General features: G+C 41.2%; 1 protein-coding gene across 3 annotated transcripts in view; it reads left to right on the top strand.

The window, feature by feature from the left end:
• IARS (isoleucyl-tRNA synthetase) overlaps nucleotides 1–15,757 on the top strand; it is an 87,423-nt gene that overhangs the window by 34,401 nt on the left and 37,265 nt on the right. For all 3 annotated transcript variants that reach the window (XM_027899527.1, XM_027899526.1, XM_027899528.1), the window contains exons 14-15: nucleotides 2,876–2,974; nucleotides 12,492–12,618. In XM_027899527.1, coding sequence (XP_027755328.1) covers nucleotides 2,876–2,974; nucleotides 12,492–12,618 — 226 coding nt within the window. The remainder of the gene's footprint in view (nucleotides 1–2,875; nucleotides 2,975–12,491; nucleotides 12,619–15,757) is intronic.

Genomic DNA, 15,757 nt, shown 5'->3' with positions numbered 1-15,757 from the left:
ATGTTATGTAATACTTTTCTGTCAGTTAATTTTAGAATATAGAAACAACAACTTGGGAAGGACACAGTAGACAGTCTGCAGTAAGGATTTGTCGTTATTGGAATTGCTGAAGATGGGGAACATCATTGCTCAGATCCACTCTCTGTGCACGTGTGAGATCTTGAGTGTGAATGGTCTGGGCAGCAGTTTACCAGCTGGAATAGCAAAGCTGATGAGCACGAGAGCTTTAGTGTCCCTCGCAGCTGCTCCTGCCATTCCTTTGGGAAGCAGTTTTGGGGAGCTCTGCCAGTGACAGATACAGAGCTTTGTCTCTTCCAAGCCAGTTTAGGCAAGGCCAGGAAGCCTCTCTCATAGCATGTGCTCAGTTACTAATCACTTGGTTCCTAAATTACAAGCAAATGGAGTAGGAGTAAGATCACAAGTTATAATAGTTTGATCACTCTGATGCATTTCTAAAGGATCTGTTTGTAAGGAGAACAAAACTCTGTTCAGTTGAGACAGGGAGGAAGGTTTAGGCAGGAGTTTTATAAGCAGCAGTCTCTGATTTAAGGTCTGTCTGGGTGATTTTGCTCCTTGTGTTGATGGAAAACACAACACGGCAGTGGATGTTTCTTGTTTGACTGTACATCAGAGAGTTGAATCTGGATTCCATTCAGCCTTCTCACCAGCCACGAGGGGCAGAAACATGGAAGATGTCACCGGTTGGGCAAATTTCAGTGTTTTGTTCTGTCTCCTGCTGAGGCACTGCTTGGCAGCACAGATGGAATAAAAAAAATCCTCAGGGAAACTGTGCCATCTCTTCTTTCTCACTGCTGTCATGTAGGTGGAGCAGTACTCAGTGGGTGCTCTGGAACGGTTCTCAGGTGTTACAAACTCAGTGTCAGGTTGGGAACCTGGGAAATGGGTCCTGCTTGTCCCTTTGTCACAGATCCCTCCTGTCTGAAGCCGCTCAGTGCCCTGAGGCTCCTGTGCAGCCTGTCAGCTGCTCTCTCCTCAGTGACAGAGGGGTTGGGTGCCAGGTTGTTGTACCAACCTTCTCTCTGCAGTGTTTGGACTATGTGAGATGATGTTGTTTCCAGGTTTTATTCTCCTTGTTTCCAGTTATTTAAGATGTTGTGATGGCAATTCATCCTTCTTTAGCCCTTCTGAGACAAGGTGCTCAGCCAAACTAAAACACTTCTGGAGTACCTTGTAGCTTGGGGAGTGCTTTCTTTTTTACTGTGATCTTGCTGCTGTGTGAGGAGTGAACTGAACTGTTCCCCTTTTTAGGTGTCAGGCCATAAATCTGAGAAGCAAACCATCCTACCTGGTATGTTTGCATTTAATAGCTTGGACACAACTGCATTAATACTACTTTGAGCTCTTACCATTTCTTGTGAGGGCGTAGATACTTCAACACCTGAACAGATTGAAACATATAGGCTGTAGTTAAAAGGAAATCTCTTTTGAAATGCAGTATGAAGAGAAGTAGAGTGGGTTTTATTACTGGGCTTTATGCACTGAGTCTGGGTTTTAAGGTTTGAAAAAATCTTTGCTGTGGGTTTTCTTCTGCTGGTCAGGCAGGTGCACCTTTAGCAAGTGCTTGGGCAGTAGCAATTTTAATTTGCATCATAATCTCCAGTGGTTTCTGCATTCCAAGTGAGTCCTTCCTATGGATATAAGTAAAATTAATGCAGTTTCTCAGATGAGTTATTTGTAGTGGTGACTGCATACAGGAGATAACAGTTTCTCAGGGTCTTTGCTACAACTGGGCAACAGACTTGCTCAGCAATAACTCACAAGCTAAAGTAATATTTTTAAGAAACATTTTGTGGGCTGGATTGATGGTAAGGGAGAATGGAGCTTCTTGTCCTAGTGTTGTTGGAGCTGCTGTGTACCTATAGACAGATTCCATCCCCCAAGGCTCAGTTTCCCTCTTAGAGTTGGAATAATGGGATGGATGTGAAGGACTAGAAAGGTCTGAGGTCTCCTAGAGTGACTTGTGCCCACTGTTTGATCACAGGACCCTCTAGAAGGATGTTATGCTAATTGAACAGCAATCAAGACCTTAAGCAGTTGTGTTCTGGAGCAGATAAATCAGACTGGGTTGAGTCAGTGCAGTCAGATGCAGAAATATTAACTAATTTAATGAATTTATCGGTCTGTGTGCTCTGGCCTATAGTGTTTCCATTTCTAAGTAATCCCAAGTTGTGAAACTGCTCTCCTCCCACATGGATTTTAGTTTATTGCTTATTGAAGTAAGGAATATGTTAAGACATCTTTAAAACTTCTTTTGTCTGCTAATCTGGATCTCTTTGTTCCTGGAATGAGACTTTTTTGTAGTTAACCCTGGGTTCTATTACTTCTTCATAATTTATGATGATTATTTTAAATACAAATAGTAAAAAAATCATAATATTTCCTGGCTTTGCAGGTCTGTATACACATGAAAAAAGATGCAGAATGAACTGATGCAGAAGACTCAAATATGAGTCATTAGTTACTGAAGTTAATGTTGTTGTACTGTGTAGGAGCATGAATTCCAAATTCAAGTATTGTTTGAACATTCTCATGATTACTCTTGCTGTACAATTTCTTTGATTTACTGTATTTGAAGGCTGTTAAATATTTTTTCAGGATTTTATTTTAAAATGGTAGCTCACCTAAGTGTAACAGTTTGTGTAATTTAAAAAATAATTAAAAAAAAAAAAAACAAACAACACAAAACAAACCTCAGCCTTCGTAACTGTGATTAATATTTCGGGGACAGTGAATTCAGTCCGTGGAAAGGGGACTGTTGTGTATAAAAACACACATTACAGAGCACTTGATAAATAATGCAGCACTTAAAAGGCTTTTGTTTGTTTTTGCTCCCTTCCCAATCACCTCCCTCCAGGTCGGATACTCCGTTGATCTACAAAGCTGTGCCAAGCTGGTTTGTCAGAGTGGAGCACATGGTGGAGAAGCTACTGGAGAATAATGCCCAATGCTACTGGTAATGTCTCCTGCACGTGTCTTTTCCCTTTGCCTGGAGCTGGGGGTGTCTGCTGGAATTCTTCACTGTTATTCTGCCAGCTCTGTGTTTCCATTCTGTCCTTTTGAGCCAGTGCTCCTGGAACGAGGCTGGGATCAGCTTTAAACAATGTTTTACCTCAGCTGTGTCAAGTAAGGTTGAGTAATTACTTGTAATTTATAGTGAAATACACTCCAGGATCATTAAAATTGTCCTCAAGTCATGTTATACAACCCCAAGCAATCCAACATGGGAGAAACTGCAGAGCAAAGTCACCCTGCAGAAGCAGCAGAGTGCGCAGCCAAGCTTCCCAGAAAGCTCCCCGTGAGAGAAGAATCATAGGCAGCTTAACTCTGGGTATATATTGTTCCTAAATAAACAAATTTTTAGGTAAGTTTTTCCTTTTCATCTAGTTATTGCAGATGGGTTGATTGCTTTGTCATAGGTGCATTTGAAGGAGAAAAAAAAAAAAGCACACCCCCCTTCTCTCAAAACACCCACAAAAAATCCAACCCAGCTGCCCTAGCTTGTGGAGCTGCTGTAAGTCAACTCATTTTCAGAATTAAAGAGTTAAATAAGAATCTTCTACTGATGGCCAAAATTGCATCTTTATATGTATATAAGGAATGTGATAAATGTGTGAGAAATTTATGTGGAAAACAAACAGGTAAGTTTTAAGTAAGTAAAATGCAGTATTAAATCAGCAGTTGAGAGGGAAATGTTGGTGCTGGTGGTCATTTTGAGAGTCAGTCGTGGTTTTATGGTGTGTCAGCAACAAAAGGATCTTACCCTTTGGCACCTTCGTAACCTTTATTTTAATTTCCCTTCCTCTCATCCATAACTTGGGCCTGGAAGGCTAAAACCAAGTGGGGAAAACTTGGAGATTAAAAGCTCGTTCAGTCTTTCCTTTTGAGGGCTGAGGGGAAAGTTGGGGTCCCACCACAGGTACCTCTTTGCAACCCCTCAGACAGTGCTAAAGAAGGTGACTCAACTTCCAGTCAGCAATTACAGCTTATGCTGTGATTTTTTTTTTTTTTTTCCCCTGGACAGTACTTAGCAATTAAATTCTCCATGAGAAGCTTTTGCATAACTGCTTACATGGGACAAGCACTGTAAATACTGAAACATGTGGGGAAAGTCAGTGATCCATAATAGACTGTCCAAAAGTGCTGCAGTGTTGGTTTGCTGAGCAGCACATGCCCAGTTTGGGTATGGAAGGAGAGTTTATGGATTAGTAAGTGTTGCTTTCTGTTTTCCACAGCAGAACATACTGTGAGCCTTCTTTGGGGGGGGAAAAATAAGCAGGAGAGGCGGTGAAAGTGTTTGTTCTTGGCTTTAATTAGCTTCCTCAAGATGCTTGTGCTGTTGGGATGACAGTAGACCTGCATACTTAATTCTCACATGAACACAAGAGAAGTGGAATGATCCTATTAAGGAAATGTTGGAATGGGTGAGGTGGTTTTGCTCTTGCAGGAGGCAGAGCTTCAAGGAGAAGTGACCTCCATTCACCCAGGAGGCATCAGCAAGGGTTAGGAATCAGTTTGAACCCTGCCTCTCCTATGTATTTGGAGTTTCAGTGGTGCTTTTTACTGTGTGGCCCTTGTTCCATAAAGTTGGCTTTTAAAAACCAGCTTTTTAAAAGAATAAAGCGGTGGTTTTGAATTTTTTTTCCCCCCTGTGTTTTCCACTGATGTCAATTTTGTTTGGGCTGTAACTTCTGAAGTTGGCATTGAGATTTGGAAGCTGCCTTCAGTATACATTTATTTAAATTTTGGGAACTCCATCCTTCCTAAAACCTACTTTTTTACTTTTGAAGAGACTGGATCTCTGAAAGTGTCACAGGAATAAGATGTAGCTTTTTAAAAATTTATTTTTGGACTCTCTGGGGCTTCAGCATGTCCTGAAAATGAGAAAATTGGGGATAAATGCTTTTCAGACTATATTAACCTTTACAAAATGAGTTTGACTGCACTGCTTTTTTTATTCCTATAAATGACTGATAGGTATATTGTCCCTTAAGAATAGCTGCCCTCTTGATAGATATTCTTTCTGATGAAATAGATTAAACATAGTTGGACAAACTTTGCAACCTGATTGCATTTCTAATTAGTTTTTTAGTGAATTATCCAACTGATAGAGCCACAGTCATTCAAAATTTAATAAAGCCAGCAACAGTATCTTCATTTCTCAAAATTAACTTAACTGTACCTTTCAGGAATGGGTACAAGAGCGATGTGCCAGCATTTCAGTGAAATAAGAAGCCAAAAAAACCCCTTTTCTCTGTCCCAACCTTGTTCTGACCAGAGTGGAAAGTAACTTGTGTTGGGTGTTGATGAAAATGCAGAATTGGAACAGTATTTAAGAGGCTGTGTTTTGGTCTTTAATTCAAGTTCCTTTACTGAGTGTTCTCCACCATACAACTGGCAAAAAGAGGCTATTGAAAAGAAATGGTAAAAGTTGGTCTAAACTGCAAATTTATAAGCCATTGTAAACAGTAGATCAGTACAATTTATAATTGTTTCTAAACTATTGTAGCTCATACTTCTGACAGTGTATATAACATATATATAATATATATAAAAAATATTTTGTATCAGTTTTGAACTTTTTTTTTCCCTTTTAAACCTCCCTCCCTCCAAGTTCTACTTCAGCAGCTCCTGAAACATTTAGCTCTGCCTGCTGCCAAGTTCCTAACGCTGGAGATGTTGTGCAGTTGTGACATTGTTTGCATAAGATGGGGCAGCAGCACTTGGTGCAGTGGAAAAACGAGCATCAGTGGAAGGAAAGCAGTGATGGGAGACAGAGAGGGACTTCAAAGAAACCCAACCTTTTGTTCTGGCACCTTCTCCCCATGGAAAAATGCAGGCATTGTAAATAGAGAGCTTGTTGCAAGGTGTGATATGGTCAGGAATGATGCCTGTGGGTATCCTAAACCCTAGGGCTGGTCAGGAGAGTAGAGGATAGGCTGTTGTAGACAGCAGATGTTCTACTGAACTTACCATTTTTGCACAGATGAAGAATCTGAGTCTGTAGCAGGGCAACAGAATTTGAAGGCAAAACAGAATTGTAGCACAGTGGAAGAAAATCAGTTAGTTAGTCCTTTGTTTTCCTCCTTTTGCCTTTTTTTTTTCTTTTATAATATCTCATAGGATATTTTCTTTCTTTGTTAACATTAACCAATACATTTTATCTGAACAGTTTTAAACACATTGTGTGTGTAGACTTCTAAGTTTGTGGGTTTTTTTTTCCTTTGATATCACCATGCAGTTGTAACTCTTCTTTCTGAGTCACCAGTCACACTTTTCTTACTCAGGAAACATGAATCCAAATCAGATCTCATCTCTGGTAGTGACTGTGATGTGTACGGTGAGGTGCAGTCACTAGATGGCAACATTTCCCGAGTTAAAATCCAAATTATTGGCACTGGCTGCAGCAGGAGGTGAAAAAAATTGCTGCAGGGTTGGCCTTGTGTTGGTGTCATTTAGAGCAATGTGAAGGCAGAAGGTTTTATTACTGTCTGTTGTCAGAATTGGTCGAGGATTAGAAGTGACTTTTGAGCCTTCTTTCAGTTGATTTTGATGGCTTTTGTTCTGCTGTGCCCTAATTTTGCTGTTTCCTCTCTGAGCCTCTTGAGCAGAGGGTGCTGATGATGCCATGAACAGAGCAGGTGTCGTTCCAGTCCCAGGGAAGGGTCACCAGCAGCTTTTTGTGTGGTTGGAGTAAAACTGACGCAAGAAAGCCCCCTAAATGCCAGCTCACCGAGCCCTTACACAGCACAGTGGGCAGCTGGCAAATCTGTGACAGGTAGAATATCTGCCACTGTTACAGGAATGCAAACAGATTTATTATGTGGGTCAAAATGGATCCCGAGTGCTGGTGCCCCATAAAAGTGCTTTGTAAGTGTGAACGTTAGGATGTTCCAACGTTAGGATATTCCAAAGGAAACCGTGCAGAAAGGAAGCGAAAGCTTCATTTCTCACTGGCTTGGGGCTGCAGGGATTGTTGATAAGATAAAGGATTTAACAGCAATTAGCAGGGTGCCTGGGTCATAGCAGGGGGGGAGATGGGGGCTCTGGTGATGTTGGGGGTGTGACCAGTGCAGGTCGGGGCTGCCCTCGATCTGTCCGGGAGGAGCGGCTGCTGACGGGGGATGATGCAGTTGCAGCAGCATTGCAGTCGCATGCCCGAGTGTTTGTTGCCATGGGAACCAGGGAAAAAGAGTGAGGGAAAACCAGTGCCAGATCAGAGTGATTGAAAGCACATTCACTGTGCTGCATGGAAGCAGAAATCGCTCCTGCAGTGGTGGAGGCAGCCCGGGCTGCTGTGGGGGGTGTGGGTTTGCACCGTTCAGAGGGGAGGAGAGGCTGCTGCAGTGGAAATTGGGTGTGCTTTGCAAACAGCTGACCTTTTCCTCCCTTCCCTTTTCCTCCCTCCTGCCTCTTCCCCCCCCCCCCCCCCCCCCCCCCCCCCCCCCCCCCGTGTTTAATTAGGTCCATGGTATAGATTGGCGCTAATTAAAGTGTCAAAGGGGCACGAATAGTTGCTTATTTTATCTCCTTGAATTAAAAACCATTAAAAATCAATTTGAGGGCATGTTGAAGGAGGCTTGTTATTAGAGTAAATTAACATAATGGAATTTGAGGCTTTGTCTTCTAAGGGTTGGTTAATGTTTAAGAAGAAAGCCAAATTCTACACCTAAAATAACCTTCCCCCAGCTGTTATGCTGTGAATTTAGAGAAATCTGGACATATTTAGTCAGATGGCATAAGATACCTACTTAATCACCTTTGGTGGTGCTGTTACAACTCATTTATCTTCTGGAACAATGATTTTCTCTTTCACAAGCTTAGAAGTGATTCCTGATTTCAGGTGTCACTTGAAAAGTTCCCAGCTTTCCAAATGAAGGGGAGAGATCTGGGGCCCCAAAGCTGTGTTAGATGCCCTAAATCACACCACTTAAGGTAGTATTTTGTTTATCAGCTTTATAATCTAGCTCTTCTGGGACTGTTTTTCAAATAATTGATAAGCCCAGAGCTTCCTTCAGTTATCATGAAGTAAATCTTACCCAACACGTAAAGTTGCTGCGTTTTTACGAAGAATATCATGAACAGAATTATCTGGTGAGAGGATGAAGAGCAGGAAAGGATCAGTACATCTTTATGCAACAGCTTTTAATGGTTAATGGATGATTAAAACATGAGGCTTGTGCCGTGGCAGTATTTATTTTGGCAGTGCTGTTTGTGTTTACTGAACAGAGGGGCAGAGCCTGCATCCTGTGGCTGGGGCACAGGGAGCCAGCTCAGAGTCATGCTGAGCACATCTGAGCTGGGAAATGGAATAATCAGTTGAATTCAGTATTTGCAGTTGTGTTACGAGCACAAGAGAGAGGCCTCAAAATAAATAAATACACAGAAAAGGAACAGACATCTTAATCCTTTCAAAAAGTTTCTTCCTGGATAATGTCATAATTTATAATATTTGTTGTTGGCAGCCTGTACGTTCCTCTTCTTGAGATAAGAGTCAGAAGGCAAATATATTAATTTTAATTGATGCTGTTCCTTGAGTATTTATTGATGGTGGGAACCCACTGGGTCAGCCCATTCCTGCTCTGGGATTGAAGGTGGGCACTAACAGCTCTTTTCAAATCCATGCCCACTTTGCTTGTGTGACTTGAATGCTGAGTGGTACAGAGACTTGGAAGGCAAAGAAAAATGATTTCTGTTATAATAAGCTAATAAATGTTGTTAAGGGACTGGGTTTTGTTTTGTTCTTCATGTTTTGTTTTGGTTTGGTTTTTTTTTTCTTTTCAAATGGAATTTTAGACACTAAAAAAATGAGTAGCTCCCAAGAAAGGATAGGGGAGTTGACTGTGCAGAGGACTTGGCAGTGCATGAGTTTAGCAAAACCCCAAATCTGCTCCCCAAAAAAGGAACAAACAGTCAAAAATGGACATGGAAATTTGCAGCAAATTAATAATTCTCTCCTGTCTCTAACTTGTATGATGGAATTTTGATGTTGGGAAAGTAAGATAGAAGCAAGCATTCGTACAGGTTGGAACTGATGTATTTTGATTCAAAATCTTTCTAGTTTATGATTTGACAAAATAACACTTATTCCTTGTGTTGTGAAGTTCAGCTCCCTGAACTTTCCAGCTGCTGCAGTGCTTGCATCCTGAAGTTTATTTAGTACATTATCCTGGGTGCCAGGAGGGAGGAATAGCTTGTCCCACACTACTGCAGAGTCATGATTCGAGAGCTTCCTGACCTGCTGAGGCAGCAGTCTCCTTAACCTTGCTAAATGTTGGAGAAAGAAGTTTGAAATCCTACCTGTGTAATTCTGCAGAGAAAGGCGAAGGTCAAACCCAACACAAATTGTAGAAAAACCAGCTTTTTGTCACAGCTCAATCTCAGGAGCTGCAGCTCAGTTGCTCTGGGAGAGATGAGGCTGCTCTGATTTCACCTGCAATCTCATGGAACTGTTTGATGCTGGGGCTTGACCTTCCCTGAGATCTGATTGTGTTCAGTGCCAGGAGCAGGGGGTTGCTCTGACTGGGCTGTAGTTCTGGTCACCTTCTTGTTGTGCCCAACTGCAAACTCTGCTCACCAGCAGGAACCTGAAATTTGTGCTTTCCAGCTGAAGGGGGCTTGGGATGGCTGCCTGATTAACCATGAAAACTACATATGCATTGGCATGGGGGAGGGGGCTTTTCATTTACCTTTGAGTTGCTTTGTGTAGATGGAAGAGTAAAAAATGCCTCCTCAGCTAATACATACCTGTGGCAGGATGGTAGCTTTGTTAAAATTTAACAGGAGAAGTATACCAAGAAAATATCTAAGAGAAAAAGATTAAAAAGAAACCGAAAAAAACCTATAGGGTCACTAACCTGGAGCTGGTGTAAATAATGATCAGGTGCTAGTAACAACATACTTGAGAATATGCTGTCTTGTTTTCCCAACCTAATGAAATATTTCAATAAGTGATGCCTCTGAATTTTTTTTCCCATGTGATATGTAGGTAAATGTCAGACTGAGCTCTCTGTAGCTAAACCTACTGAGACCAAGTAAAAGAAATAGGCTCCAGTCTTGAAGAACTGTGCCTGGCAAGGCTGTTCCCTGCTGCTTTTCCCTCCTCCAGCTTGTTCCCAGCTGGAAGCTGTGTCTGCCCTTGGGCAGCACCCGTGGGCAACATCTCTGTGGTGGCAAGAACCACTTGTTTTAAGTAACACTTTCCTTTGAGTGATGGGCCCAAACTGTTTGTGAGATACAGGCTCTTTTTATTTTATTTGATGGCTGTGGCAGTGTTGTTTCTGTGCTGTACCTCTGAAGAGCCATAAATCATTGTTGCAAATGTGGTTCGTAGCAGATGAAGTGGTTTGTGTTTTATGTTCCACTGAAAACTGGCAGCAGGGTCAGACAGTTTTACCAGAAGAGGTAAATTATATGCTTTCATAGCTCAGAGACAGAGAGAGAGAGATCACACCACATACATTTTTGTGGTTAATGTCCACTTTGGGGATAAAAATTAATTTTTCATGCGTGTTTTGAGGAGGCAGAGTTGAAACTCTCAGCATTTTAATGTCATTGGGGGATTGTCTCAGCCTCTAGCTATGTTAAATGGGACTAATAATTTCAGCTAATCAGTGTCTAACAACTTCTGAAAAATGGAAACTAGTTTAGGAGTGATGTAAAGAGAAGTTTTCCACATTAGTGGAGTGCTGGGCAAATGCTAATGATCTTTGTACAGTTTCCACTTGTGTTTGGAGAGGGGGGTCTCTTAAGGTCACCACCAAAAGTTAATAGTAACGAGTCCCACGCTAATCCAAATTAGGAAAGCCTGTATACATTGCTAAGTTTCAAAGCAGGGATAGAGATGTCATGTGAAACATGAGTCACTGAGTTTGGTTCAAATCTTTTTTATATTAAATTTTTGTTCAAGGAGCGTCAGAAGACAACTTTGCAGCTGAAAGTAAGTCCAGAAAAAGGGAAGCTCTGGAACTTCAGGCTGATATTTAGTGAGGCTTTTAAGGGTGGTTTTTATCCACCTGGGACCACGTTGGCATCAAGAAGCCTTCAGATCTCCTCATGGCATCATCATGGATAAAACTTGTAAAAGAGAGCAGCTTTTATTTTCACCAATAGATTTTTTTTTTTTTTAATTTTGTTCACACTTATTTCATCTCTTGCTGCTGGGCCAAGTGGTACCTCAGTCTCATGTGAATCCATTCTTTTAATTTTTCCTCTAAAGGGTCCTTTCATTTTTGTTACTCTTGGGACTGAGCTGTGATTAAAAATCTTCTTCAAAAAGCAATACTTGATAGAGGACCAAGAGTTTCAAAAAGAAAAGGTAGAAGAGACCGTGAGTGTTCTGTAGTTTGGCTGCTCTTCCTTTAGGAACTGTGGGTCACCTGATCCAGCTCAGACTTTGGGAAGGGCCCTTCTAGTTACAATAGAAAACCAAACCCAGTAAAGCTTGCCATGGTTTGCTCAGTAACAATTCCAGAGTTATTTTATTGTTGTGAGCTGCTCATTCACAACTTTTATGTGCCTGTGGCACTGTCTTAAGGTTATTCTTCCTGTGAGTTTGACTTGCTGGTTTTAAATGCACTTTGGGCATGAAGGGAGTGTATTGTTGATCTTAAAACCCATTGCTGTTCTTCACCTCCCTGCAGTCACTGTACAAATAGTTAGTTGTTTATTCACATCATAAGAGAAACCATAGTTTTAATCAAACCATCAGGCTATTTGGCATGTCCAGGAACCTTGCTGGGCATTAGGTTCTGGTTTGAGCTCCAACCTTTGAGCTGCAAGACACTTTCATATGATGAAAATTTATCTTTAACTTCCTCGGTGTCCATTAATACTCAAAATGAGGGTTAGGGGTTGGTAGGGCTTTGTGGTTGGGGGCGTGTTTTGTTTTTTAATGGAGTAATTCAAAGTGGAGATGATAAACAGCTCAGAAAGGATTTTTTGTATGATCCTTCAACCTGAGTATAGTGCAGATACCTGGATGCCCACACGTAATCCAAGGTGCCTTTTAATGCTCTTACTCCAGGCTTTTGAATATTTGGAATGGCATTCAGCACCAAAATCAGCAGTGCTCTCTGTTTCTGTCTGTAAAATAAAGCAGTTGTGTTGTTACACACTCTCAGTTTTCATCCTCCAATGTTAGACCATCTGGAGAATTTTGACCATCATTTCATCCCTAATGCATCTATTTTATGGTGCATGTTTTTTTTCTGAGATACTTTATAGTAAAAGTGTATTTCTCACTTCCATAGCTTACCTGCACATCCAGGGAAGGCAGAAGAAATGGTGTTAAATTTTTGGCAGCACCTCCATAGGCCTTGCAGGAGCCAGTGCCGTGATACAAATATGCTCCAAGTCACGGAAATGATGAATTGAACTTGTTTTGCAGATGAAATCACATAAAATCATTCTTACCAGCTTTCTTTTATTTGGAACTTAGTGATATATTAATAACTTTCTTATTTCTGGTACAGGGTTCCAGATTTTGTGAGGGAGAAGCGTTTTGGGAACTGGCTTAAAGATGCCCGAGACTGGGCCATATCCAGGAACCGGTACTGGGGCACCCCCATCCCTCTGTGGGTCAGTGACGACTTGGAAGAGGTGAGTAAGGAAATGAAGGGCTCCAGTTGACAGAAAAGCCTGTCTGTGCATGTTGTTTGCTGATTTTGATGGACACTCTTCTCTTTGTCTGCTGCAGTCTGAAGTTCTGTTAATATGTCCTAACAGTATATCTGTCTAATCTATCTGTGTGTATTTTTATGTATATAGTGGGTGATAGATACATGCATATTTATGGGTGCATTTATGTGCCTGTACAGGTTTTCTTTTGCTCTTGCCTGAAAACTGCAAGCAATTTTTCTTTGGTTTTATATTAAAATTAATCTTGTCTTTCCTGGAAGAGTTTGCGGTGATGGCAAATGTAATGGAAATCACAAATGCAGTGAGAAAATGGCAAGGGAGAGATTTTTTTTTTCTTTTTTTTTTTTTCCTTACTTTTCACTCAATCTTTTCAGTCTGCTCTTGAAATCCTGGTGCTCGGTTACTCCGAGCCAAATGAGTCGCTGAAGGCGTAAAAGCAAGCCCACCACAGCAGAGCAGTGCAGATGTATTTATTTGGAGTGCCACAAATGTGAATGTAACAGGCTGTAAAAACGTGAATCGAGTGGGGTGATGAATATGGAGACTGGGGAATGCTGGAAATGAGTTTTTCCAAGGTGTAAGGTACCCTGCAGCCTGGAGGGTAACACAAACTGCACCAGTCAGTGCTTTGCACAGTTTTGAGGCTGCTGCTCTCTGAGTGTCAAAACACCAAGTTTTAAAACTGTTTCTTAAGATAAAATGGGTGAAGTTCGGGGTGGGTGTGTGTGTGGTGTTTTCCCTCTTTTTTATTCTTTCTTGCTGTGTTGAGTCAGCTCCATTAGACAGGTGCGATGGTCCTTCCTCATGCTGGAGGTAGGAATTGGTGACCAGGATGTCCCCGGGAGGTAAATCCTGATCTCAGCATCTCGAGCCCTTATTTTTATCTCTTCTTGGTTTGAAAAAGTTTTACTCCTCATTTTAGACCTGGAAGACCTCTGGTAGGAAAACGTATGCTAGAGGAGCATTTTATGGTCTTAAACTTGCTAGTGGTTAGATGTGCACCATAAAGTATTTTTTATTTCCCTTTCACTGACAATCTTGCAGGGAGATATTGGGGAAGGGAGGGAGGGAGATACTCCTTGCAATTACAATTTAAGTATCTAAGAAAGCCTTGGCAGTTGGATTCTATTCATGCTGTGTGTTTGTAAATTACTGACAAACCAAGTGCTTCTGTCTCTTCTGTAACACTTAAAGTTGAGTTTGGAGACTGGCAATTTATACGTAACTTTTATACATTTATCCGACATTTTTAAGTCCTTTGATATAACTTTTTTTTTTTTTCTAGGTAATAAAAAGGCTTTCAGTTTTGTGCCAGAGTATGTCAAGACTTCATCCTACAGCTGAAAAAGATTGTGTAAATGTTTCATTATTTCCAGGCCTTACCTCTAATAATATTTCATTTTCTTTCCAGTCTCCCCATGCCTGTATTCCGGTGTGTACAGGTTTTTTTTGTTTTCTGGGTTTGATTTGTTTGTTTTTAATAACAATATGCTGTCTAACTTGGGAGATTGACCTTTCCTTTGAAATTAGCTGCAAATATTCCTCAGGGCTTGGTGTTCTGAATAAAGATGGAAATACCAACAGGTCTGTTATTTTTATCCATGGATGTTACACATTTCTGTTTGCGCCAGAGTCTGAATGTTGTGCTTTAAAAGCTGAGTATGGCTCCTGGACCCAGCTAAATTCCATGTTTGGGTTTTTTTTAATATTCACTTTCTTTTTAAGCATGTGGGATGTGGCTTGAAAAACAAATAACCCTTGGAACTGATGTGGAACTTAAGGCCTAGGTGACATCTGCTTTCACACAGAAATAATTTTCACTCCAGCTTCCCCTGACTTGAGTTTTACTGCAGCCTGGTGCTGTGTGAGGTTGCAGAGCATCCTCCTCACGTATTGGTCTCAAAAGAACACTTTGTTGCACACATTTACGCTGTGCATATTAAATCCTGGAAAAGTAATAACAGTTCCTTGTTTAATATACAATAAGGTGAATTAATTGGTATTAAAGGGAACTTTATTACAAATCAATAACTGGTTTCCCACAGTTTTATTTTAGCTTTTATTTTAGCTTTCTTTTAGCATAATTATCAGGTAGAGACACATAATGGAAGTTAAATTTTGAAGCTTGTGTTTATTACCACATTTTTGCAGGTGGTTTATCATTTTAAGTTCTCAGATCTCAATGATTTCCTCGGTGGAAGAACACATTTGGGTTGGGTAATAAAATTGTTTAATACAACAGCCGAGCTGGTAAAGCAGACATGGGCTAATTTTATAGGAGTTGCATGGGGAAATTCTCTGATGGACTCTGCTCTCTTGAAGGGCGGGGGAATTTCTTCAGGTCTGCCTCTGGGCTGCTTTGGGGCTGCATTAAGGCCACTTCTGGCTGACTGTAGCACTCATTTCTTCTACTATTTAATATTCAAGAGCTGTTTATTCTAAAGATCCCAGAGTGTGTTGCTGACACTCTGATACACTCGTGAACTTTTCTTTCTGTGAGCACTCCCCACTCTGTGATTGTGGTGCTGAGCAGAGCTGCAATGGCAAACCAAAAAGCCAATTATTTCCTGGGTGCTGCAGAGCCACATGTGCCACAGGAACACGGAGATCCATGGGGTTGAGCAGCCCCCAAGTCCCAGCCTGGTGGTTTCAGTCCTTGTTGCCTGCTGTGAAATGTTGATATAACTGGTTTTGTAGTTGATGTGGCTGAAAAATAAGATAGAGGAGGAGCACAGGACTGGGAGGGAGAGGGGCCAGGCTACTAAAGCAGGAATTCTTGTAGGAATGTACCCAAAGCAGCAGTTTAATTAGAGAGCATAAAGCCAGTTTGGTGTTGCAGAAACGAGTGGGTGTGGCCAAATGAGAGGTTAAATTGGATTAATATCTACTTGTATTCTCTTCTTGCCTTCAAGGATCTAATGAACTTCCCTTGGGTCAGAGTAGCTCCATCTTTCTGCCTTTGACAGAGGCATCTGTCCAGTGTGGGGATATTGTGTTCCTCTGGCAGTTGCTGAGTTTTTTCCATGTGAAATTGGGGTTATTTCTTCTGTGAGTAATTTCTGGGTGCAGTTTTCTGCACCCAAAATTCAGAGTTTTACTT

The sequence above is a fragment of the Empidonax traillii genome, unplaced genomic scaffold (assembly GCF_003031625.1).
Source record: "Empidonax traillii isolate 1590-97213 ecotype Southwest subspecies unplaced genomic scaffold, ASM303162v1 scaffold674:size665969, whole genome shotgun sequence".
In the NCBI taxonomy this organism is placed as follows: domain Eukaryota; kingdom Metazoa; phylum Chordata; class Aves; order Passeriformes; family Tyrannidae; genus Empidonax; species Empidonax traillii.
The sequence above is the reverse complement of the archived record's forward strand: the minus strand, read 5'-3'. Positions and strand labels throughout refer to the sequence as shown.